Source organism: Typopeltis vanoorti, chromosome 17 (assembly GCF_054136105.1).
Source record: "Typopeltis vanoorti isolate ZY-2024b chromosome 17, IOZ_Tvanoo_1.0, whole genome shotgun sequence".
Lineage (NCBI taxonomy): Eukaryota > Metazoa > Arthropoda > Arachnida > Uropygi > Thelyphonidae > Typopeltis > Typopeltis vanoorti.
In genome coordinates, this window is record NC_143565.1 from 9,355,455 (window position 1) to 9,382,289 (window position 26,835).

The 26,835-nt window shown below is 35.3% G+C and overlaps 1 protein-coding gene across 1 annotated transcript in view; it reads right to left on the minus strand.

Moving 5' to 3' along the window:
- Nucleotides 1-6,072: 6,072 nt before the first annotated feature.
- Nucleotides 6,073-26,835, minus strand: part of LOC150097128 (uncharacterized) — a 165,816-nt gene continuing 145,053 nt past the window's right edge. Inside the window, exons 12-13 of the mRNA XM_090407590.1 lie at nt 24,680-24,858; nt 6,073-7,101 (exon numbers count right to left, since the gene is read on the minus strand). Coding sequence (XP_090263716.1) covers nt 6,184-7,101; nt 24,680-24,858 — 1,097 coding nt within the window. The 3' untranslated portion in view covers nt 6,073-6,183. The remainder of the gene's footprint in view (nt 7,102-24,679; nt 24,859-26,835) is intronic.

The following is a 26,835-nucleotide window of genomic DNA, read 5'->3' on the forward strand; positions in this document are numbered from 1 at the left end:
GAGTTGTTCATAGTAAGCTTCTAGAATGAAAGGTGTTGTCTTATTTTTTTACTCATTCCTTGTCCCTAGCAATGGTTCTTTGCTCAGAAATTCATGAAGAATCTGTTGTAGAAAGTAGGCTTGTTCTCTGAATGCAGATTGAGCCTGATCTTGAAATTCTTTTCTTACACATACCCTCGTTTTTTTATTTCTGTGCCAATGGATACTTTGAGTGCATCTTTGGCAAATCTTTTTGAGAAAGATGTTAGGCATGATAAGTATTTAGGTAGCTAGAAAAGCCTCCCCCCCTCTCAATAAGTCCTTACATTCTTGAGAAGCCACAATGGTAGTGTCTACTTACAGAGATGGTCAGCTATTTTCTTTTTATCAGGTGATCCTATTATTGCTGATAAAAATTCTACCGATATATATATACAGGGTGTTCGGGATAAATTTGACATATTTATAATTAATTATATTTTTCCGTAAGTTACATGTATTAACACACACTTCTCTTCATTTAAAAGTTTGGACCCTTCTTCATTCATATACAAGATGTCAGAAAGGATGGATAGCTGGAACCCACCTGAATCATGGAAGAGAATAACTTGTATCATGATGATTCGTGCCCGCCATCAAAATAAGGATATTACGACTGCTGCCCAATGCTCCCTGAATACAGTAAAAACAATCAGGCATGAACTAGAGACTTGCAATGGTGACTACGAGGATGTAGCAAGAAGAAAGATCCCTAGCAGACGATCTGATTGCGTTTGTACAGCAGAATTCCTCGCAAATCTGCAGGAACAGGTGTTGAAGAACCCTGGCATTGGAATTCGGGCTTTGTTCGTGGAGTTGCTAACTGTAGTCAAGCCCTGGATAACAAGGGTAGCCAATGGTAGGCCGTATGTATGGCAGCAGGATTCGGCCCCTTGCCACACCTCTGGGAAAAGTCAAAAATGGTTGTCTGAAAATTTCTACGACTTCACCAGTCCAAATGTTTGGCTTCCAAACTCCCCAGACCTTAACCCCATGGATTATTTTGTATGGGGCGCAGTTGAAAAAGACACCAATCGCACTTCCAGTAATACAAAAGCCCAGTTAATGGATAAAATTAAAACAGTTTTTGCGGCCCTTCCCAGGGAGACTGTAGCATCAGCTTGTTCGAGGTTCCGAAGCAGAATTGAAGCTGCGATCGATGCTAATGGTGGTTATTTTGAGTAAATCTTGTTGATAGTATTGTAATTAACTCTGCCTGTAATGTTTTTTTGTCAATTCATTAAATTTAATAGATACAAAGAAGATTTTCTTTTTCCTTACGAAACTGTCAAATTTATCCCGAACACCCTGTATACACACACACACATAACGGTAATCAAGGAAAACAATCATATTCTGGCATGCACCCTCAAGGATATGCCAGATATAGGTTAACCACCTTACCGGACATTATGGATCTATTACACATCCCCATACGCTTCATACCCATCATATATTTCATTGTAATATCAAAGGTATTACAATTTTAATATGCACTTCACATCCATGATAATCTTGACCGATAGCATGGTTAACACAATATTTCATTGACTAGTTTCAATTCAATAACTTTCTTTCAAACTAGTTGATTCTTTATAGTCTTTAAGATCATTTTTGATCAACTATTTAATTTCTAACTCAACTCTCTGATCCAAATGTTAAAATTGAATTGAGCATGCTTGTAATGCCATATTTGCTTATCTCTCTCTCTTACTTCATATAAATTTATTCAGCTGGCTCCCCTACTATAAGTCTTATTTATTCTGTTATCCATTTATCAGTCTGGTTGGCCGAGTAGTTATTGTATCCACTCTCCAGCCAAAAGGCTGTGGATTTGAACCCAACTGTGGACATGGATGCTTATGATTGTATGTGAAAATGCTAGTGGTGGTGGCAGGCAGTAGATGGCATTGGTGTAGATATGGTTCACTGTAGTTGGTGGGTGGAGAGTTGAAGAGTAGGAGCCCTCCCATGATGAGTCTTTGGACTCCATGGAGGTGTCATGTAGTAATAATAATTTTATTTAATTTACCAAAATGTGTCATTTGTTCTATAGGTTCACTTCTGAGAATGCAGTTAATGTTTCCCACTTTCCTGCCTATTAGCAAGCCAAGATTTGTCATAGCAACTCATTTAACTTAAGGCTCTTGAGTTGATATTATCTTCTGCATAGGTAAAAGAATTAAGTTAACATCTGCAAGTTTCATATCACTTTCCTTAATAGTATGATCCACATAGATTATAAATAACAATGGAGATAGACGGTCTCATGCTAACATTAAAAAATCTTTCAATTGTGTTTCTCTAAGTTTTATGGCTGCAGACTATTTGGACAAAGGATATACCTCAGAAGCCAACTATCCCCATTCCACATCCTTTATCAATAGGTCATATTTTATCACCAGAGTTGAGCCTTCCCTAAGAGCAACATTTTCAGGTTGTCTTTAATATATTTCATTTCAATGAAAAATTAGGACAGGGTTTCTTGATGCATTTCTCAGCATACCTTAACGACACACAGTGGCCCATTTCATGTACCCCTAATACACACTTGCATGTTGAGATATACACATGGCAGAATATTATGCATTTTATTATATAAATGTAAAACTTTTCAATTAATAGGATTTTTAATAATCATATTTTAAATGTATCTGAAAATTTGCAAACTAAGATAAAAAAAAAAAAAATACTGCATTTATTTACTAATAAAATTCTTTCATAATCCACTAGTGAGCTGCAGATGACACCGAGAAACACAGCTGTATTCTATCAATTCTATTGCAGTTTTCAACTCAGGAATAAGTTACAACTCTGTAAAAGTTTAATTTAAGACCATACAGAGTTAGTGTTTGGAACAGTTTCACCCTTAGACTGGCAGTTTAATTTTTAATATGGCTGTGATTTTTACTTATGGCAAATATCTGGATATTTCAGCATTTTAGGCTTTTATCAGATTTGATTAAAAATTTTGCATTTTCACTGTTTTTAATGTATCTCACCACCCAATGGGATACTCACATTAACCTTGCTCAGTCACTAAGTGGTGGTGACAGTCACTTCCCTGTAAAACTTTCATTTTTATGTATTCACTCTCTCTCCATGTGCATTTAGGCAAACTTTTATATTAAAACACTTTTATTAGTAATAACTAATTTGGTGTCCTTGAGTAGAAATTTGATTGGTTTATATCATTATTATTAGTTTGCCATTTTCACTAAAATTTCCCAAATATATAAGCACATCCGAGATTAATTTTCTAATCTGCTATTTAGAAGTCTTACAAGAACAGCTCTCTCTCTCTCTTCCATCATGTCAGCTATGCTCTCTACTTGGGTTGAAAAATTCCTCCAATTTTTCCATACTAAAACCTTCAAGACTACAGGCATATATAACTCTCTGCCCAATTTCCGATTCTGAAATTTGATACCAATATTTGCCTAAAATTGGCTCTCAGAATTTAGGTTAGAAAAATTTATAGGGGAAAAAAAAGTTAAATGTAATTTTGTCTATTTCAAGGGATTAAATTTGTTCATTTTTTATTGTCAAAAATTTAATAAAAGCATTCATTCATAATTTGTTAATATTCATATAAATTCATGATAATTTTTCTTGATGTGTTTTTTAGTTTTAATGATTTGCATGCCATCTTCAAATATGCATTTCAAAATGCACCAATGGGTGAATTTTAGATCTTGGTTTAGTAGTAGCCAAATCTGCTGTGTCAGTTATGAGTTTCAATCAAAATTAAGTTGCTTCAATTTGGAAAATATTTGTTTTTCCATAAGCTATATTATATTTAAAATGTTGATATTATTATTATTATATGACATCTCCAGAGAGTCCAAAGACTCATTGAGGGAGTGTGTGTCAACAGCATCGAACGATTGACCCTTCCAACTACTAACAGGCTTAAACTTGCTTAACTTTTTGCTGAGCCATGAGTAGTAGGCTCTACCAATCGACCAACCTTTGTATGTACAGGGCTTGAAAAATTTTGTGCTGGTTCACCATTCAGGTTAAGTATGAACTTAGGTTGCTTGATATCATAATCTCATCCTCAATCTTAGATATAAATTTAAAAGCTTTTGCTAATGCTATGACTAATTTTTATCTTGTTTATTTACGAATGTTGAAGCCAATATATCAACTACTTATACATTAGTGTTTATCAGTCTATGAGAGATGAAGAAAAAAACTCATATACATTTTATTAGCAACACAAGACCATTTATTCTTATATAATTATTAATGATACATCATTTTCACACACATTTTCAGTTCTAGAAGTGACTCAAGACATACTGCAAGTATGTTTTGAAACAATTTCTTCTGTGCCATTATAAAAAGAGTAAAACATTTGAAATCAACATGAAACTCTGAATCAAATCAAATATTTAAGTCTATACACACATTTAACACTAGTGGATTTTCAGAATTCTGATACTTTGATGGACGGATAGGGCCAGTGATGTCATATGATGTGGGGAAGAAAACATCTATGTTACATTTTTTAGTATCCATATAAAGAAATTATATATTTTTTTGGGAAAAAAAAACTGCTATGCTTCTTAACTTGTAAATTATTTAAGGAATTTACAATGTATATGGAATATTAATTAAAAGAAATTTAATAAATACTTCCTATATTTCGGCAATGTCACATTGCCATCTTCATGGGACCATACAAATATGGCACGTGCACGCAGGCACTACAAAAAGCAAATGAGGCAGAAGATAAGAAACTACTATTGTTCCTTAAGTCATGGTGCCCCCCTATTGGGCTATATTGGGTTGTCTTGGCCGTTGGGCTGATGTTCTCATGATGTAAGTCTCCCAAATTTGGGGCAGTCTCACGCACCCAAATTTGTTGAGGTTTTGAACATTTTTTAGAGCTGAGGCTGATTCTATGAATAGTCTTTCATACTTGAACTTGCTGCGGTGTATTACTTTGGCTTTCTTCCAATGTATTCTGTGGCGGGTATCTAGAGCATGGTCTGCAAGCCCAGAGTGGCTATACTGGTGAAACCGGATGTAGTTCTTGTGTTCTGAAATCCTGATATTCGCTGTCCTGCCTGTTTGCCCAAAGTAGGACGCAAGGACTACATCCGGTTTCACCAGTAGAGCCACTCTGGGCTTGCAGACCATGCTCTAGATACCCGCCACAGAATACATTGGAAGAAAGCCAAAGAAATACACCACAGCAAGTTCAAGTACGAAAGACTATTCATAGAATCAGCCTCAGCTCTAAAAAACGTTCCAAACCTCACAAATTTGGGTGCATGAGACTGTCCCAAATTTGGGAGACCTACATTATGAGAACATCAGCCTAACAGCCAAGACAACCTAATATAGCCCGCTAGGGAACACCATTAAGACTTTAGGAACAATAGTAGTTTCTTATCTTCTGCCTCATTTGCTTTTGTTAGTGCCTGCGTGCACATGCCATATTTGTATGTTCCCATGAAGATGGTAATGTGACATTGCTGAAATATAGGAAGTATTTATTAAATTTTCTTTTAATTAATATTCCAGTATATGTTGTAAATTCCTTAAATAATTTAATAGTCACGTGTTACCAACGTATAAGCCTTTCTACAAGAATTGTTATACTTCTTATCTTTCCAAGTTTTAATATCCACTGTTAATAGATCAAATTTTGCATATTTCATCACTGGGTACAATTGCTTTATTTCAATTTTATATTAGCATAAAAAAAATAAAATAAAAACTTAAAAAATAAGCTAAAACACAAACACATCACCATGCTGGAATTTCTGATCACTTCCTACTGCCATGTCCCAATAGGGATGATGAGTAAGTAAGATAAGAATATTTACAATACAGAACATGCCACAGAAATCAGTATTATGTAAATAAAACTGACCCCCCCCCTGTCGCTTTAACTCATCAACTAAAATTTCTTGCTTGTTATGGATGAGTAGATGAGTGCATTTTTCAAGCCCTGTATATATGTATTATCTTTGTGAAAGGTTACAAAATGACAAACAGTAAGAAAATAAGAGAACAGTAAAGAAAAAAAAAAAAGAAAAGAAGAATTCACGTGATTTTCTTATTTACAGCTATATTTACAATAAAAAATAACATAATCTTGAAAATTCATGCTAAAAACAAATAGATGAAATGAGACACCTAAAACATATATTAATAACAATCAGTCACTTGATAGTCATCTTCTTCATTTTTGTTCCTGACCTCAGAAGCAGCAATAATATCATCCAAAAGTGCTTCTGGATTATTATCATACATATCAGATGATCTAGCACTAGAAGAAAGTATTTTTTTTAATACCTTTTCTGACAAAACCTGCAAGAGTCCATTGTAACATGCATCAGAAGATAGCATCATATAATCAGCATCTCTGTCAAAAGTATCAATACAGTCACTAATTACTTTGCCACCACTTGGCAAATTGTGATTTGGTTTTAATATTTGTTGTAAGCAATCCAATGTTGCAAGATCCAGGACTTCTTCCAATGTAGATGTTCTGTCTGTGGAAGATAAAATTTCTGGAATACAATCTGCAGCACTGTCCTGATATGCAACCTTGATTTTATTTTCTTTTAAAAGAAGTTTGCTGTATATATCAGAGCAATCTGAATCATCTTCTTTCCCTTCAATAAGAGATGAAGTCCATCCTAGGCTTTCTAAGTGTTCTAATAACATCAAGAGCACTCTAGCAGCTTCACACTGCACTGTTTTGTCCTGATCATGTAATGCAACTAGCAAGGATGATCCACAACCAAAGTTACATAATGTTTTCAGTACTTCATTAACCAATTGATCTTTTTCTTTCTTAGAAGAATCTGTTGACAGAACTACTGATGAAAGTTCGTGATCAATAATCCAATGCCATACTTTTATGCATACAATCTTCACCTCCCAATCAAGATCTGATGCAATAGTAAAGAACAATAACCTGAAAAGAGAGGATTTGTGTTTTGAAAACATATCAAATGTGTCCTGCTGCATCCAACAAAACATTGTTGAGATGGCTTCTCTTCTAACAAATGTATCAGGATCATTCTTCAGCAAGTGTAGAAGAAGCTTCACCATCTTCTCCTAAAGTAAATAAATCAATAACTAAATGATAATTTAATATATATTTTTATGAGATTAAGTGAATTATATACACAAATAGTAAACTTTTAGTTATTTGAACTTAATGTACTTACAACAATCAAACTTACTTATAAGATGTCAGAATCCAGTTTTCTGATTGTGGCAAAACTGGATTCAACATATCAAGATTTGACAGCCTTGAACACTACACTGTGAGTGAGAAACTGGATTTTTATGGTGATGAGAAATTCCAGTCTGTTACCATCAACTCTTCACACTTGCAAGGATTGAACAAACAGCTTGTTACAGTGGGTAGTTTGCAATAGTGAATTTATTTATTTTTAATATCAACTCCACACAAGAGTGGTCATAAGACCTATAACACGATAGTGGTATGCATGGGCAATAATCTTTTATCACAGGGGTGTGCCCATGGACTTGGTGAGACCACTACTACAAGAACATACTTTTTGCTTTAGTATTGTTTGCTACAGTGAGAATGAACGTATTGTGGAAAATAAAATTCCATAATAAGGTTGTTAATGATGTAATTTTTTCATGTAGTACTGTCATATCCTGTACACCCCTTGAGGGTACATGGCAGGAATTTGATGATGATGATGATGGTGGTTGTTAATCAAATGGCAGTCAATTACATACCCAAATCAGTTAAGTGTTGGATATGTTACATACAACAGTAGTGGTAATTTCAAAGTCAAGGATCAAATATTGGATTAGATTAATTTAATCAACATTTGATCAATGACTTTGAAAATTTTCTGTGAAAGCAAAAACAGTTAATGGTTTATTATAGAGATGAAAAAAAAAAACCCTCTCAATTTAGGTATAAAATATCTGGTATCATGTGTCCTATGAAGCTTCAAAATCCCTTATTTAAGACAAAGCAGTGGCTTTTTTGAAGACTTAGAAAGAATATGGTTTTTTAAGGTCCTCAAGTTTTTAAATTGTGGGTATTTCCTTTGGTTGGAAAGACCTGCATTTGAATCCTATGTAGAATGAATCTTACAGGTACTTTAAAGTGGGTCTATATGGAATTGGTTAATTCAAAGGTGAATTAGTTGGTCTTAATTTTAATTAATAATGTAAGATCATGGTCATGTAAGGTCACTTTGGTGTAATCACCACTATAATACAACATTATCCAAATGTTGTATTAGAGTGGTGGGATTATACTAGAAGAAACTGATCATGTTAGGGACATTAAGTTTAGTAGTCAGGAAGTTGAAGTTCAAGGGTCACATAGCAAAAATTGTAAATATAACTAAGAGAATAATTGCAATACTGAAATGCACCTTGACATGTCAAGATAAGGAAGTCATTCTGCTCTCTTTACCAGTCCTTGATAAGGCCTCACTTGAATTATTGCATGCAGGTTTCCTGGTTCCCATGGTGATTCTGATGCGGTGGAAAGAGTAAAGGAAAGTGTCAAAACTGATATCAGGATTGTGGAATACTGATTATGAAGACAAATTGAGAATTTGTAGGCTGCACACACTAGCAAATAGAAGGAGGAGGGATGATATAATTGAGACTTAAAAACTTCTGAAAGGTTTATACAGAATTTCAGTACATGGATTTTTCATTTTGTGGAGGGTGGGTAAAGGACGTGAGGGAATCCTTGGAAGTTGAGAATGAATGCTGTTAAGAAGAGGTGAGGGCTAGATTTTTCTCTCATAGAGTGGTGCATGACTGGAATGGATTGCTGTTGTATGTTGTATGCAAGAAGCATGAATGAATTCAAAAACAGGTATGACAGTTGGTGTGAATAGTATGAATTCCCTTGATCAGTCCCTGAGTCCATAGAGGGCTCTTTTAATAATAAAAATATTCTGTACTCGCATTTTGAATTATCATTTAAAAATCATTCATAAAATGAATGATTTTTAAATGATTCATTTTATGAATGATTTAAAGGGTGATTCCATAAGAATGATTTAAAAGGTGATTCCATACAAGGGTGATTCCATAAGTTTCCAGCCTAATTTTTAGAGGTGATAGAAAGAAAACAGCTGTCACTTTTCAACAATCTCCCTTTATTTCAATACACTTTTTACATCTTCGAATTAACATTTCTATGCCCTTGAAAAAATAGTCTGTACTTTTGTCTGCAAAATAGCCTAAAACTGCATTTTTCACTTCATTGTCATTGCAAATTTTCTTCCTCAAAGATCTTTCTTCAGTTTCAAGAAGAGGTGCAGTCACTGGGTGCTGTTAGATCTTAAATGATGGGTCTATCAAGAATAGAACTGCTCCATTCAAGATTTAACAAGAGAACAATATCAAGCAAAAGCACACTTGTACTCTTGGCAAAAGCAGACGTAATATGTGAAGATGCAGATATCAGCTTTGCTTAAAAAGGAATTAAAATATAAAGGAAGAGGTTTAATCTTAAATTAAAATGAAATTGAAGGAGGAAATAAATATTAAATTGTACTATGTTTAAAGTTATTGTCTAAAATAGATGGAATCTTAATTTTGTCAAAAACATCAATGTTAAAATATGCCATGTATAAAGTCGTGTATCATCATGCGAACGAAAGTTCAAAGGTTGCAGTTTGACCATCAAAGATAACGTAACGAGTGATGAGTAGGCATTCGTGGAAGGGGCAAGAAATTCATGTTCCCCGAAAAAAGCGATGCGCGTGCAGCAAGGAGGTGACGTCGCTCAGTGACAGCAAACGGGAGAGCATCGTAGACAAGTTTGGAGTGCAGAACGAGGGCGCTAGAATGGGGTTTGAAACGGATTCACATGGTTGAGAGGAACTTCTTTTTTTGAGAATCCTTTTACGTTTTTTCTCCTGGTTCCTGTGGTGTTCCCCGGTCGCATGTGCCCTCCCCGTGGGTCTCCTGCTCGAAGTTCCCAAGCAGATCAGCATGCCTGATACCCGACAAGACGTGTGAAGACGGCAAAGTGCCAGTGGGTTTCCCATTGCTGAGCGACGCAAGTCGAAGAAAGTATAGCGCGAGATGACGACAGTGTTCGAGTTTAGACCATCGGTGTGGATCTAGCTGATGAGAAAGCAGCAAAGGATTCCTTTGAAGGTAAATCGTGTTAGAAGCGGCAATGTGAAAAGTTCGTAAGCCCAGAAGAAACAAGTGGCGGAATGCACATGACTCCCACGTGGCGCAATCCATCGTACAGAGGGACAATCTATAACAAAGAACAGACGGAAGGATCGAGAAATCATCTAACAAGGTGGTAATGTACGCATCTTCCTTTATATGTGTTATCTAATTGGTGATGAAGGTGTAAAATGGACAGAGTTTAGAAAAGAGGAGAGAGAAAATCTTGAGGCAGTTTCCTGTGTTATATTAATCGAATTGGACTGGTAGTCTACGTTCATAAGTTGTCTAGACCAAATTTAATGTGTATGAGTCGTTAGTAGCAGTAATCTAGTTTAATACCGACATCCATGTTTGTGATATAGATGAACATAAGATTCTCTTAAGTGTGTTTGAATAGCCTGTCTGATTGATTATTATTACCCTGCTTTGCTTGTATTTTAGTATTAACCTTGATTTGCTTAATTATATGAGTTGTTTAAATTGTAACGTTCTTAGATAAATAATAAATATGTTTTACCATGTATACCTGAGTAAGAGATTGAATTTTACCACTCATGAAAATATCGAACCTATGTTTAGATGAAAAAAAAAGGGGAATTTTAGATTTTCAAGGCCTTGACTGTATACTGAGAACTCAATCTACCTAACTACTTAATCTATATAAGGTATTACTTGAATTCTGGGAAAGTTTCTTCGGATAAGAATTTCTATCCTAGAGTTCTGACTGGCACAGAATTAACAAATAAATTTTGTCAGAGCTCGAAAAGAGAAATGGGCCCAGAAAGTCACTTTAGAAGCCAGATCTCAGCAGGCATAAGGAGAACAATAGAGGTAAAATATTTGAAAAACAACAACATAACAGTGCTACTATATCTGGGCTGTAGGGTGGGTATTCAATCTCTTGGAAGCCACAATCTTTCATTGCAGTCTTTGCAACAATAGCCATATGGACTGGAGCATTGTTGTGAAGCAGGCAAACACCATGACTCAGCATTCCTCATCTCTTCTCCTTTATGACATCCTGCAGTTTGTGCAGGAGTGAAGAATAATATCCTGCATTCATGGTGATATTCCTTTCCTTGAAGCCAATCAAGAGAAGTCCTAAAAGTTGTTGTCACGATCTTCTTGGTGGACTGAGTGACATTGGCTTTTCTTGGCAGTGCTTCGTCAGGTTTGCACCACTCCATGGATTCCCTTTTGGAAAGAGGATTATAGTAAAGGCCATAATTTCATTCCCAGTGGCAATGGATTCCAGCACTTCTGATTCCCTTGGCAAAGCTCTAAAATCTTACATGAACAGGTCACACACACACATGCTCCTTCTGAATTAAAGAGAGAAGTCGGAGCACCCACTTTGCACTGACCTTCATCATGTAAAGCTTCTTGTGAATGATGCAAAAGATGGTTGTTATAGAAAGTCCCAATCCTGCTGGATTTCTTTGATCTTCAGCCATCTGTCACTGAGCAGTTCCTCCTCAACAAGAGAAACATTTTCCTCGGTCATCACTTCCACAGGACGACCATCACAAGAATCATCTTCGATGCTCTCTCTCTCTCTTCCTAAGTGAAACTGTTTAGCCCATTCCTTTATGGTTGAATATGAAGGAGAAGCTTCCCCAGAAACACCATCCAATCGCTGTTTATTAGCACTTGGAGAAAGCCTTCTTTGGTGAAAAACTTTATTACAGCACAGTACTCAATTTTTAACATTACAGCTACTTAGCATGCCAAGTGTTAGTCAAACAAGTCCCTCCAACTGAATGATGTGCGTACAGAATTAAAACTGGTACACTAAGCTCCCAATAGATGGTGCTACCTGTCATGCATGGTGTTTTAAAATTGGCAGGTGATTTTGTATGTCAGCCAGAAACTTTTGGAACCTACCTCATAACACTGCTCATATATAAGCAGGGGTTCTATTCCATGTTTTCATTTAGTCATGGATTAAAAATATCTCAAATTCCTCTGAGATAAATTACACTCTGACATGACTTAATGGCAGGGCACTGGTACTGGTTGGAATTATGGATGAAGCAAGGCTAAGAGAGCAGTATATTAAAAAAATACATAGTTCACTCACATTACTAATTTACTATAAGCTTACAATCTTTCATGAGTGGAAACCACATAAAAAAAACCCTACTGACCAATAGCAATCACTTCAATTGGGCTCCTGGCACAAGTACATAATATCATTAGCTTCCTCAGCCTCTTTAAGTAATTTAAAGCATTCTTTTCATTCAAGGAGCTCTTTTACACCACCCAACTACTAAAAAAACCCTGAAATCTGCTCATCCTTAATTTACTGTTCATATTTTGGGATGATGCACCTAAAACCTTCCTAAAATTTTTCTGATGCTGTCCAGAGGAGAGCAGTTCACCTCATAAATGACCCCTCCCTCACAGGCTCACTTTAACCTCTATCTCACAATGTTGCACTTTGTGTCTCTTTTACAGGTACTTCCATGATCACTGCTCCAGTGAAGTGGCAAACATTCCACCACTTACTGTTGAACTTGTTAAAACAAGAGCAGCAGCTTCCCAACATCCCTTTTTAGTACAACTGCAAACCCATCAAACCTGCTTCTTCTCTACCTCATAACATGTCTCCCAACAATTTCAACCTCTGGACTCAAAGAAAAATGTCAATAGATTTCTTCTTTCTCAATCCTTATCTACACCTTACACATGGCACTGATTGCTGTAGGTTCTTGTACTTCTCATATGGGATAAAAAAAAAAATATTTCAAAAGTATCACAAAATATTAGTGCATAAAATTTTATGATACTCAAAAAGAAACTGCTAACAACTTTTAGTTAATTAAATATTTTATCTTTTTATTAGACAAGCAAATTCTAGCATTTATTATTTATTCACCTCAACAATTAATATAGGAGAAATCTCTACTATTTTGTGTGATTTCATGAAAAGCTGGGGTTAGCAGACTTTTTCTAAGGGCCAGATAGTAAATATTTCATACTTTAGGAGACAAGACAACATTTTTGTTACTTTTATCCTCTCAGAAAAATCTCCACTTTTTTGGGGGAAGGAAGGGGTATCTACTAGATTTCCTTACTCCTGTAGCTTATCTTATTATGGATGATCTGCTTTTCTCCCCCATCACAAAGAACATAAGTAGCACATGCCTGAACAAACCAGAGCTTGCAGAACATGCCATCTGTTACCAAACACAAGTTCTCTGGAATATGACAAAAATTCTTCATAAGAATGAAGCATGTCTTATTAAACATGTCTTATTAAACATATTTGTGAAATGATTGCCTAAACTTAAATGGATCTGATGGCAGTTATCTCCTTCAGAGGAGATAGTACTTTTCAATCTGCCAGTCTTTCTTAATTTGTTTATATATATATATATATATGTACATATTTTTTTAGTGAGGAGAGTGTTGACTGTTTTTTGTGGTGGTGCATTTTAGAATGCTTCTGTTATTTGTATAATTTGTTGTTTCATTTGTGTACTGAATATGCCTGTGAAACATAAGTGAAATTTTTAGAAATAAATATCAAGATTTTTATGTGAGTTTTCAGTTTTTATTATTAGTAGTATAAGAGAGCCCTTAGCCATAATACCAATCGTATATGTATATGAAAGACAGTATTCAAACCAATTCTAACAATGTATCCACAAGTTTGGTTAAAATTAAAAGAGACTGAACCACCACAGATATGAGAGCTATAAAGAACATCGGTATGAACACAGTATTAATTGTAGAACCATATGAAAAATGAAGATATCAGAAAAAACCTGACATTAACATTCAAGAATATGTAAGAGCAAAGCTAATTTAAAATGATGTAATCATTTTAACAAAATGTGCTTGAAGCAAAAGAGTCAGGAAAAGGACAAATAGTTGGGAATGAATCAATTAGAACCATTTATAAAAGACAGAAAATTAAGAGCTTAGTGAATTTGAAAAAAATTAATAGTAATAAAATTGTAATTGTGTTGGTCTATCAGAGTATTCTATACCTCTTTAGGAGTACAGTAATCTATTGTTCATCTGACCTTCAAAACAACAACCCTTCAATTAACTAACCCTTGCATGTCAGCTGACTTCTGGTGGAGCACCATGTAATTGTACTTCAACTGTTCAACCTTTCAACTGAAAGGTGAGATAGTCTTTTTTGTAGCCATAGCTGTTAAAATTTTTTTTCCATCACAAAGAGAATAAGTACCATTCACCTAAGTGGCACATGTTCTTTGTAAGAAAAGTAGTAAGAAATCTCTGCCTTTTGCTATTCCTAAAATACTGACAATAACTATCACAACAGTTCTGATTATAAGTTTATGATCTTTTTCACTTGTTTGAAACCATATACCCATGCTCATTCTAGACAGCAAAAATTCATGTTTGGTTATCACCTTATCTAACTTTTGGCTCACCGACATATTATTTTTTGTTTTTAATATCAATTCCACCTATAAAAAAAAAAATTAAAATTTATCATACATTTCAGATGCATGGGGATGAGCTAAGGATCAAATAATCTGGAACCCCAATTCATTTGCTACATCAAACAAATGCTACTGACTATTACAGGAAGTAGGTCATATAATATCCCTGCACATCTATACTCATAGATGTATATACAACTTACCTCCTGTAATAGCTAGTAACATTCATTTGGATACTGCAAACATCTTGACTGAATCCAAACATCCCAAAAGCAATATTTCAAATAAAGAAATTAACAGTAATAAAAAAAAAAGCTATATAGTAACAATAATATTGTTATAACCAAAGCAAATAAAGGTAACTCCTATTGTTATAATGAATCAAACAAAATATGATAACAAAATGAATATTCTTCTACAAGTTTATTTCACGCAGAAAATTAAAAAATAAGATCGGGAGCAGCAAAAATTTTGTGCTCCTGATCTATATATCCATATCCAAGTTTGGATATCAGGATTGGTGATTGGCTCTCTGATAAATATCAGAGAGTTGTATATGGGGAGGAGGGTACAGGGTGTAGGAAGATTACAGGTGGAGTTCCACAGGGTTCAGTAATGGGACCACTGCTGTTCAATCTTTATGTCAGTGATATATTGTCACAAGACTAGAGGAAGATGTTCAGTTGTTTGCAGATGATCTGAAGCTTGGGAGGATTATTAGTAATAGTGATGATGTTTTGGCTCTTCAAGAGGAAGGGTGGGCAAAGGCATGTCATTTTAATGCAACTAAATGTAAGGTTTTAAAATTTCAGATCCATGGAAGGGTTGCTTCGTACTCACTTGGTGGAGTTATACTGAAAGAAGTGGAGGAAGCAAAGGATATTTGGGTGATTGTAGATAGAGTTTAAAGTTCAGGACACATACTGCAAAGGTTGCGAAGACACCTCAGAAAATTGCAGCAATGTTGAGAAGAATGTTAACCATGAGAGATAAAAGTGTGCTGTCCCATTGTCAAAAGCTTTGATGAGACCACATGCATATCTCATTAAGTCTGTGAAATACATATAGGAAATATTGTTTAATGAAATCTCTAAAGGATGCTTAAGGGTCAAAGCTGTATAACTGAGAGGAGGCCTCCAAATAGCCTTTAAAGGAATGCGGAGAACCGACAAGGGCTTCTGAACTAATGTCCAATCAATATCTTCTTGTGGTGCACCCTATTGGGTATCTACCTGGATACTGAACAAACGAGGATTGGCTGGCAATTTGGGATTAGCCGACCAAATTGTATTCTTATTGGCTTAAACCAAAAAGTAGAATGATGGTACACCATGACAAAATTTCATGCTGGTTGGGGCGTCACCCGGTTAAACAAAGCCCCCGTTTTTTTTTTTCAGGGAACCATGGTAAACAACAAAAAGTCAGCTACTGGAACAAATCATAAAACGCACCCCAACTCAACATCACCAGAGTTCAATATCGGTACTATAAACATAAGAAGCCTGAATGGCAAAGAAATGGGGCTAGCTGAGATATTGGATAAGTATCAGATCGACATAATAGGGGTGACTAAAACAAAAAAAAGCAAAAACCAGTGAGATCTTTCTGAGCAGTAAAAATATCAGAGTGGGGAACTGGACAACGAGACTTATTTGTGCCTATGGTCCCACAGAAGGTTCTACTAAGGTAGAAGTGGAGAAATATTTTTGAAGCGTTAGAGAAAGCAACTGACACAATGAAAAAGAAAAGTTGGTCCTTGTTGGGGATCTAAATAGCAGAGTAGGAAATGATTGTCAGACATACAAAAATATTTTGGGAAAATCTGGAGAAAAGAACAAAGCTAATAATCATGGCAAATACCTGTTGTATTTCTGCTCAGGACATGGACTGGCTATTACTAATGCCATGTTCCAACATAAAGATGTACATAAATTCACATGGAGAGAAGAGGCAAGGAATAAGAAAAGTCTCGTTGACTATGTTCTTGTTGATAGTGATATTTTCTCCCTGGTGCAGAACACTAGAGTGTACAGAGGATTTGAAATTGGAAGTAATCACCAATTAGAAATCACCACATATCGAAAAGAAGAACATGTAAGAAAGTTTTAAAGCGAATAAAAGTTGATCAGCTCTCAGATGTGAAATGTAAACTAAAATACACAAACATCATTCAAGAAAAAATGAAAGAGTTTGAGAACAGGAACTAAACCTTGGAGATTCAGTGACAAGCCCTGAATAAAACAGATTGATTCAGCCAGAGAGGCATATGGTGAGATTGTCTGTAAGGACAGAAAAATCAGAACTCCACGGTGGACACAGGAAGTAAAAGAGACAGTGAAAGAAAAAAAGAAAGCATATCAAAAGTTCCTGGCAAATATGTCAGCTTATGCTCTTACAGAATACAGAGACAAACGTAAGAAAACTAAACACTGTGTTAAACTAACTAAACAAAAGTCATGGGAGGACTCTGGTAAGAAGATAGAAAATAAATATCAAGAAGGTGGCAGGATATTCTGGAGGTTGTTGAAGAAGCTTAGAAATGGAGGAAAGAGTGCTGTAAAATGAATTAGAGATGATAGAGGTAACATGAAAAACAGTAGAAATAGCTATACTTGAAGTATGGAGTAATTACTTCGAAAAATTGCTAAATGAAACAACAGTGATAGCACAGTGGTAAAAAAACACTCAAAAGACATACAGTCAGGATTATATCTCCGTACTTAAAGTAAAAAAGCCATCAAAGGCTTCAAATGTGGAAAGGCAGCAGGAGTAGATGATATTCGACCAGAAATGCTGAAGTATGGTGGTATAAAAGTCTTACAGTGGCTGTACTGCAAAGTTCAAAAGGCCTGGACAGAGGGACAAATTCCCGATGATTGGAGAAGAGCTATCACAGCACCCATATATAGAAAGAGAAATAAAACTGAATGTGAGAATTACAGAGGTATTTCTCTAATGAGTGTTCCTGGTAAGATTTATGCAAGTATACTTGAGAAACGGTTGAGAAGGATTGTGGAAGAAAAGCTTGGTGAAGAAGGTGGATTCAGGCCAAATAGAGGCTGTCAGGATCAGATTTTCACTTTACGACAAATAGTTGAGAAATCACGAGAACATAACAAAGATCCGTATTTATGTTTTGTAGATCTGGAAAAGGCATATGACAAGGTGCCAAGAGAGAAGCTACTTAAATGCTACAGTTATATGGTATCAATGGGGCATTATATCAAGCAATACTTAGTCTTTATTTGAGTTCTAAGTCAGCAGTTAGAATTGAAGGAAGTACATGGAAATGGTTTAATGTTAAATCTGGTGTCAGACAAGGATGTATGTTGTCCCATCTGTTATTAACTATATGGATCACATTATGAAGAAAAGTGGTATTAAACCTGATATCAAAATTGGAGATGTTAATCTCAGCTGTTTGCTTTATGCAGGTGATGTTATACTTCTAAATAAATCTGCTACAAGTCTGCAAGATTCCCTGACTAAATTGAATAACTGTTGTAATAGATATGGTATGAAGGTCAGCAGTAACAAGACAAAGACAATGAAAATAAATAGACAGAAGCATTGAAAATATCAACTTTATTGTGAATGGAGAACCTGTGGAACAATAAAATATTTCAGCTACTTAAGGCATGATTTTTAGTGAAGATGGTAAATTAAATATGGAAATAGACAACAGAATCAACAAAACTGGTATGGTAGGAAGTCAACTGAATAAATTTATATGGAATAAGAGAGAAATTAGTCAAAACACTAAATTAGCTGTATACAAGACAGCGTTCAAACCAGCTTTAGCTTATGGATCTGAGAGCTGGGTCAGAAGTAAAACACTTGACCAAAGACTAGAGAACTGCAAATATGAGTCCTGAAAAGGATGAGGGGCATGAACAGATGACATCAATGGCAATATCAGATAAAAAACGAGGACATTAGGAAAGAACTTGACATTGTCAGCATCCAGGAATGTGTTAGCAGAGCTAATCTCAGGTGGTATGATCACTTAAATAGAATGGGAGAGGAAAGATTAGCAAAACAAGTGTTCTCTGCCCAGTTGGCAGGAAAAAGATCTAGAGAAAGACCAAGATATAGGTGAATTGATACAGTAAAAAGTGCCTTAGAAGATAGAAATATAAGATCTGATAATGTTGGAGTCTTGACAAGTAACAGACTGATTTGGAGGAAAATTGTAGATAGGAAGTTAGTAATGATGTAAATGTTTCATGTAGTGCTATCAATCCTGAACACCCCTTGAGGGTATATATCAGGAATTTTATGATGATTTCTATGTTTCTTAATGTCTTCATTTCACATGTTTTATCTGGTCACTGGGATTTGAAAGGGATGAAATAACCTTGGAAAGAGTTCAGAGACAGAGAATAAAAATGATGCCAGGACTGTAAAATGTTGATTATGAGGATAGACTGAGGGCATGTAGACACTGCAGTTTGGTGGATAGAAGACAAAGGGGGTGGGGGGTTGTGATCGAGACGTTTAAGCTGTTGAAGGGTTATAAACACTGAGGAGATTTTTCATATGGTAGAACGAGGGAAAGGAACAAGGAAAAGAGGCGATCTCTGGAAGCTGTAAAAGGAGGTGTGAGTAAAAGGGTAAGTAGTAAGTTTTTGACATGGAGAGTGATAGCAGCATGAAATGCATTGACTGAGAGGGTGATGAATGTGCAGACTGCGGATGATTTTAAGGATTGGTATGATCGACTTTGTGTTCACTAGTGTTGATCTCCCACGATGAGTCTTGTGACTCCATGGGAATCAGGAAAATAATAATAATAAAATTCACAAACCTTCAGCTCCCTTATGTCCAATACACTTGCTAAATAATTTTCAAAATTATTAATTTTTTCCCCTCCTGTCCCTCATAGGTAGCTCTTCCTCTTTTGTAAAAAAATCTGTTCACTTTAATCATCATCATCAAATTCCTGACATATACCCTCAGAGAGTGTACAGGATCTTACATTCTCTGAGGGTAACCAACTTCTTATTCTTTACTAACTTCCTATCAACATCCAGATTAGTCTGTTATGTGTCAATATTCCAAAATTATCAGATCTTATATTTCTGTCTTTTAAGGCAATTCTGACAAATCAATCTACCTACATCTTGGTCTTCCTCTCTCAGTCATTTTCCTGTACTCATGGCAAACACTTGTTTAGCTAATCTTTCCTTTCCCATTCTGTTTAAGTGGCTATATAACCTGAGATTATTAGCCCTGCCAACACATTCCTGAATGTTAACAATGTCAATTTCTTTCCTAATATCCTCATTTTTACTGCCATTGATGCCATCTATTCACTCCACTAATCTTTCTCAGAACTCTTATATCAGAGGTCTCCAGTCTTTGAAGTGTTTCATTTTTAACCCAGCTCTCAGATCCATAAGTTAAAATTGGTTTGAACACTGCCTTGTACACAGCTAGTTTAGTGTTTTGACTAATCTCTCTCTCTTATTCTATATAAACTTATTCAGTTGACTTCCTACTATACCAGCTATGCAAATTCTGCTGTATATTTCCAGATTTAACTTGCCATCTTCACTAAATATCATGCCTATATAGGTGAATAGGTTCTCCATTCAAGATGCAGTTGATGTTTTCAATGTTTTGGCTATTTTCATTGCCTTTTTAATGCTGATTTTCATACCAAATTTATTACAGCAGTTATTCAATTGGTCAGAGATTATTGTAGACTTGTCCTGGATTTATTTAGGAGTATAACATCATCATCAAATTATTGGCATGTACCCTCAAGGGGGTGTACAGGATAAGATAGTACATGAAAAATTTACATCATTACTAACTTCCTATCTACAATTTTCCTCCAAATCAGTCTGTTACCTGTCAAGACTCCAACATTATCAGATCTTATATTTCTATCTTCTAAGGCATTTTTTACTATATCAATCCACCTATATCTTGGTCTTCCTCTAGATCTTTTTCCTGCCAACCTAGCAGAGAACATGTTTTGGTAATCTTTCTTCACCCATTCTGTTTAAGTGACCATACCAACTGAGATTAGCCCTGGTAACACATTCCTGGATGCTGACAATGTCAAGTTCTTTCCTAATGTCCTCGTTTTTTATCTGATATTGCCATTGATGTCATCTGTTCATGCCCCTCATCTTTTTCAGGACCCATATCTGCAGTTCTCTAGTCTTTGGTCAAGTGTTTTACTTCTGACCCAGCTCTCAGATCCATAAGTTAAAACTGATTTGAACACTGTCTTGCATACAGCTAATTTAGTGTTTTGACTAATTTCTCTCTTATTCCATATAATTTATTCAGTTAACTTCCAACCATACCAGGTAAGTTGATTCTGTTATCTATTTCCATATTTAATTTGCCATCTTTACTAAAAATCGAGCCTAAGTAGCTGAAATATTTTACTTGTTTCACAGGTTCTCCGTTCACAACGCAGTTGACATTTTCAATGCTAATGCCTATTTTCATTGTCTTTGTCTTGTTACTATTGACCTACATACCATATCTATTACAACAGTTATTCAATTTAGTCAGGGAATCTTGCAGACTTGTAGCAGATTTTATTTAGAAGTATAACATCGTCTGCATAAAGCAAAGAGCTGAGACTAACATCTCCAATTTTGATATCAGGTTTAACACCACTTTCCTTCACAGTGTGATCCACATAGATAATAAATAACAGAGCGGATAATGTACATCCATGTACTTCTTTCAATTCTAACTGCTGACTTACAACTCAAATAAAAACTAAGTATTGCTTGATATAATGTCAAATTGACACCATATAATTGTAGCATTTTGAATAGATTCTCTCTTGGCACCTTGTCATATGCCTTTTCCAGATCTACAAAACTTAAATATAGATCTTTGTTATATTCCCATGATTTCTCAACTATTTGTTATAAAGTGAAAATATGATCCTGACAGCCTCTATTTGGCCTGAATCCAGCTTGTTCTTCCCCAGTTCTTCTCAACCATTTCTCAAGTATACTTGCATAAATCTTACCAGGAACACTCAGTAGGGAAATACCTCTAAATTTTTGCATTTAGTTTTATTTCACTTTTTATATATGGGTGCTATGAGAGCTCTACTCCAATCATTGGGAATTCGTCCCTCTGTCCAAGTCTTTTGAACTATGCAGTGCAACCAATGTAAGACTTTTATACCTCCATACTTCAGCATTTCTGGTCGAATATCATCTACTCCTGCTGCCTTTCCACATTTAAAGCCTTTGATGGCTTTTTCTACTTCAAGTATGGATATGTATTCCTGACTATGCCTTTTGAGTGTTTTTTTACCACTGTGCTATCACTGCTTGTTTCATTTAGCAATTTTTCGAAGTAATTACTCCATACTTTAAAGAGTATAACATCATCTGCATAAAGTAGAGAGCTGAGATTAACATCTACATTTCTGATATCAGGTTTAATACCACTTTCCTTCATACTGTGATCCATATAGATGATGAATAATAGTCGAGATAATGTACACCTTTGTCACACAATCCTTCAATTCTAACTGGTGATTTATAACTCAAACAGAGACTATGTATTGCTTGATATAATGTCCCATTAACACCATGTAAGTGGAGAGGTTTGAACAGCTTTCCTCTTGGCACTTTGTTATATGCCTTTTCGAGATCTACAAAACTTAAATACAGATTCTTTTATATTCCCATGATTTCTCAATTATTTGTCTTAAAGTGAAAATCTGATCCTGACAACCTCTGTTTGTCCTTCTCCAAACTTCTTTTCCACAATTTTTCTTTAGCTGTTTCTCAAGAATACTTGCATAAATCTTACCAGGAACACTCATTAGAGAAATACCTCTGTAATTCTCACATTCAGTTTTATTTCTCTTTCTATATATGGGTGCTGTGAGAGCTCTTCTCCAATCATTGGGAATTTGTCCCTCTGTCCAGGCCTTCTGTACTATGCAGTGCAGCCATTGCAAGACTTATACCTCCATACATGAGCATTTCTTGTTGAATATCATCTACTCCTGCTGCCTTTCTACATTTCAGGCTTTTGAAAGCTTTTTCTACTTCAAGTATGTATATGTGTTCCTGACTGCATGCCTATAGAGTGTTTTTAACCACTGTGGTTATCTGTCTCTGTATCCTGTTCATGGTTAACTTATCCTCTTCGAATCCCAGTGACCAGATCCAGGCACAATAATCTAGGTATTGCCTGACCCAGATTTTATACAATGGAATTGCCACTCTATTATTTCCACTGGTTCAAGTTCTTTAGTATTGCAGCAATACTAATGACTGGGTGCCCTAAACTTCAAATGGTGCAATGTGTGTCCTAAACTTCAAATTTTAAAAATTTGAAGTTTAGGGCGCCCTAAGATCTCTTTGCCTTCTCCATTGTCTCTAGTACAGATCCACCAATAGAGTACGAGGCCTTTCATTCGAGGATCCCAAATTTCAAGACATTACATTTAGTTGGATTAAACTGACATCCTGATTCATTTGCCTATCAGTCCAGCTTATTTAAATACTGAAGGGCTACGACATCGGCAGTATTACTAATAAATATTCCAAGCTTCACATCATCTGCAAATAACTCAATATTTCCATGCAACTGCATGATAAAATCATCGACATAAAGACTAAAATGCAACGGTCACAGTATTGATCACTTCTGAACCCACATGTAACCTTTCTTTTCCTTGATACTGCTGCACTGGTCACTTAACCTCCTTTTCTGTCTAATAGGTTCATTTGTCCACAATCATTTCTACTCCTCCTACTAGTCACATAACAAAAGAATTTTCTTTGGACTATAGTGCTGATCTCTCATTGTATTCAATTTTGGTCTTCCTCACTATACAAATCACTTTCATGGTCTGTGTCAAACTTCTCATGTTTCCCACTGCTCTCCTTACACTTTTTCTAACCTCGTTTTCATCTGTAGTTCCTGTTTGTGTTCATTAGTTATTCACTATACAAATAATGTTATCTTTTTCACCTGAGGAATACAATTTGCTGTTGTTGTGATAAATATTTCTTCACTGCCCCCCCCCATGCACTGCTGATATCTCTCCCTGGCAATTTTTCCATCCACGGAACTGACCCAAGTTGATTTCTAAGATTATTATAGTCACTTTACCTTATAATTCCATACATATCAAGGAGGGGGTATCAAGATTGATATCTCAGTTATAATGAGATCTTCTGATACAAGGAATTAAATTCAACAGTCCCTCTACTACATGTTGCCTAAGACACTTGTCCATCAAGAATTTCAGAAATTCCAATCCCTTACTACTGTATGCTGCTTCCTCTAACAAATTTATACTGATATAGTGGAAATCTCCCATAATGATCATTCGCTTTGCACTCACCAAACTAATCTGCTGAAACATTTCTTGCTCATCAGCCTCTGCGTTCCCTGGCCTATAGCAACTAAATATCTTGTGCTTGCCTCCACCTCACACTTTCAAAACTATTTTCCTTCCAAATTCTCCACTCTGAGAGGACTCGACTCATCACTTATCATAAGTAACATTCTGCTATCTGATTTGCCTTTCCTATCCTGCCAAACAACCTCTGCCAGGACATCATCATCTGTCAACCACATTTCACTGATTCCAATAATCTTAAGACAGACTAAGTCCATCAAATGCCACCATTTCACTTCCTTTATTCCTAATATGCCTGGCATTTGTATAAAGAAACATTAATGCATTATCACCATTTCTGTACCTATTATTATTTCCTGAAGACTCCATTTGACTCTGCAATATACCATACACTCTCCCATCTCTCAAGTGAGGCCACCTCTGCTACCATTTGCCCTGGAAACTCTAGTTTCCCTGCCCTAACACGCTCACTTGCCCCAAGAACAAGATGCCTTCTTGATTCAAATGCAGTTCATCTTTTGCATGCAGCTCTCTTCTATCCTCAAATACATTCCAAGCATTCATTTAAACCTCTCTTTTAACATTCTCACTATATAATGCCATTTATTATCACTACTCTCCTCCATAATTCTTGCATTATCATATCACAAATTGCATTTAATAAATACCAAAGCATGCATAATATTAAACAAAAAATTACCTCTGTTAAGCTTTGACTCTGTTTTAAAAATTCCCACATATCAGGATTCATACAAAGAAATCCCAGACACTGTATTGCAGTTGCTTTCACATAACCCTCAGTTTCTTCTGCAGTTACAATGTTCCACACTGACAAGGGAATTTTATTTGTGCATAGAAGTTCTGACCAGGAAGACACATCTAATAGAATATAATACTAGTATGAATATTATTTATATATACACATGTGCACACACAGTATAAGTGAATGGGTATGTAAGTGCATTGCACTATTATGTAATACATATTTGTGTAATACTAATTACGTAATACATATTTGTGAATAGAAGTTCTGACAAGGAAGACACATCTAATAGAATATAATACTAGCATGTACATTATTTACACACACACAGTGTAAATGACTGGGCATGTAAGTGCACTATGTAATAAAGAAGTAATCAAGTAAATCTAAGAAAAAGATAAACCTTTTAAATATGATACAACTGATGAAAATGAATTGAAATTTTAATGAACTTAAATTGCTTGATTATGATCTGTGATGTTTTCAAAGATTATGAAACAATATGAATAAATAATACTCTTTCTTACTTTTGTTCATCTTACTATGGCATTTCCCAATTCCTATGACATACAACATTTGTATGCAGGTATCACGAACACAAACACACATCATATTTATTATAATTTTATATTGCCATAATAAAGGTTGAGACTTTTAATGCATTTCATATTTTATAATAGTTATAATAATTGAATTCATAATAACAGAATTTGGGTAATCGCAAACCCACACATCGTGCGACAGATTCCGCTTCATTCCTCGAAGGTCACTGTTTGGTGTGGTTTTATAAGTGGAATTCATTATCCAACCTTTCTTTTTTGAAGAGCTCAGTCCTACTGGTCTCATTACCTGCAGTATTAAGGGCCAGTGATATGCATCTCTCTTAGTCCATCAAGTGATTCCAACACTTCAGCATCAGTGCCTGATTTAAGCTTTATGCAGGATGATGCCACCTCCTCACATCGCCACCTTTGTCAAGCAGTTGCTTCAGACACATTTCATCATTGACAATTTTTGAAGATATCACTGATCATTTTATTTCATCATGAGGTTAATGTATCTGTCTTTCTTTATAACATAACTAATATAAGAGCAGTTTTTTGTGGGAGAAGTGTAGCACTCATTCTTTTATATTCCACACACACCCTTAGTGTGTTATTTGCTCTCCCTTCTAGGTTAAACAAATGTACACAGCTGGATATTTCAGAAGCTTACCAGCTTACCAATCAGAGGAACAAATTCAAATTTAGATAAAAGCTTCAAAATTAGTCTTCACTGTAATCCCATACATATATCATTTTCTAACTGAAAATTTCTTGCGCATCAAAAGTGTAGAGCCATTCTCCCTAAATGAATGAAGAACTATCACTTTATTATATTTTCCCAATGAGTAACAGACCACTTTGAAAAACAGTTGTTGACAGTCTGTACACCTCTCATATTCTCTCAATTACTTAAGGATGAATTTCAGGATATGATATTTGGACTCGGAACAGTTATTACATAATTCTGTAATACTTATCTAAATTAAGAGAGAGAGAAAAAAAAAAGCACTGCTATAAGCATTTTTTAGGCAAGAGAGTAAGATGCAAGATAAAACTTACCCATACATAAAGGCAATTTTAGAAAATAAATGTCACTGTGTCTCCAAACCACTCACAAATAAATAACATGATATTCTTGAATTTCAAATTGTCTGGGGTACAGGAGTAGGAAGTGATCACCATACAGTTTTGCAGGATAAAAATGAGTATAACAATGAAAGAAAATGTGTAATAAAGCATTAATAAAAACTGAACAGTTTCAGACACATATACAAATGTTATTTGAGAAAAAAAAAATTTAGGATGAGACAGAATGATGAGGCAACTAAGGCCATCCAGGCTAGTGCATCAAGCCAGTCAACTTCTGTGTTCTCAGGCAAATAAATTTATGGAGGAAAATCAGCTGCAACTCCATGAAACTCGCTAATTCACCTTTTAAAAGTCCTTAACATTTATAAATGTTCCTTGCACTCCAGATGGGATCTGAACTCTAGTCTTTCCAAGCAAAAGGACCATCATTCTTCTAATAGAGGTACAAAGACACGAGTT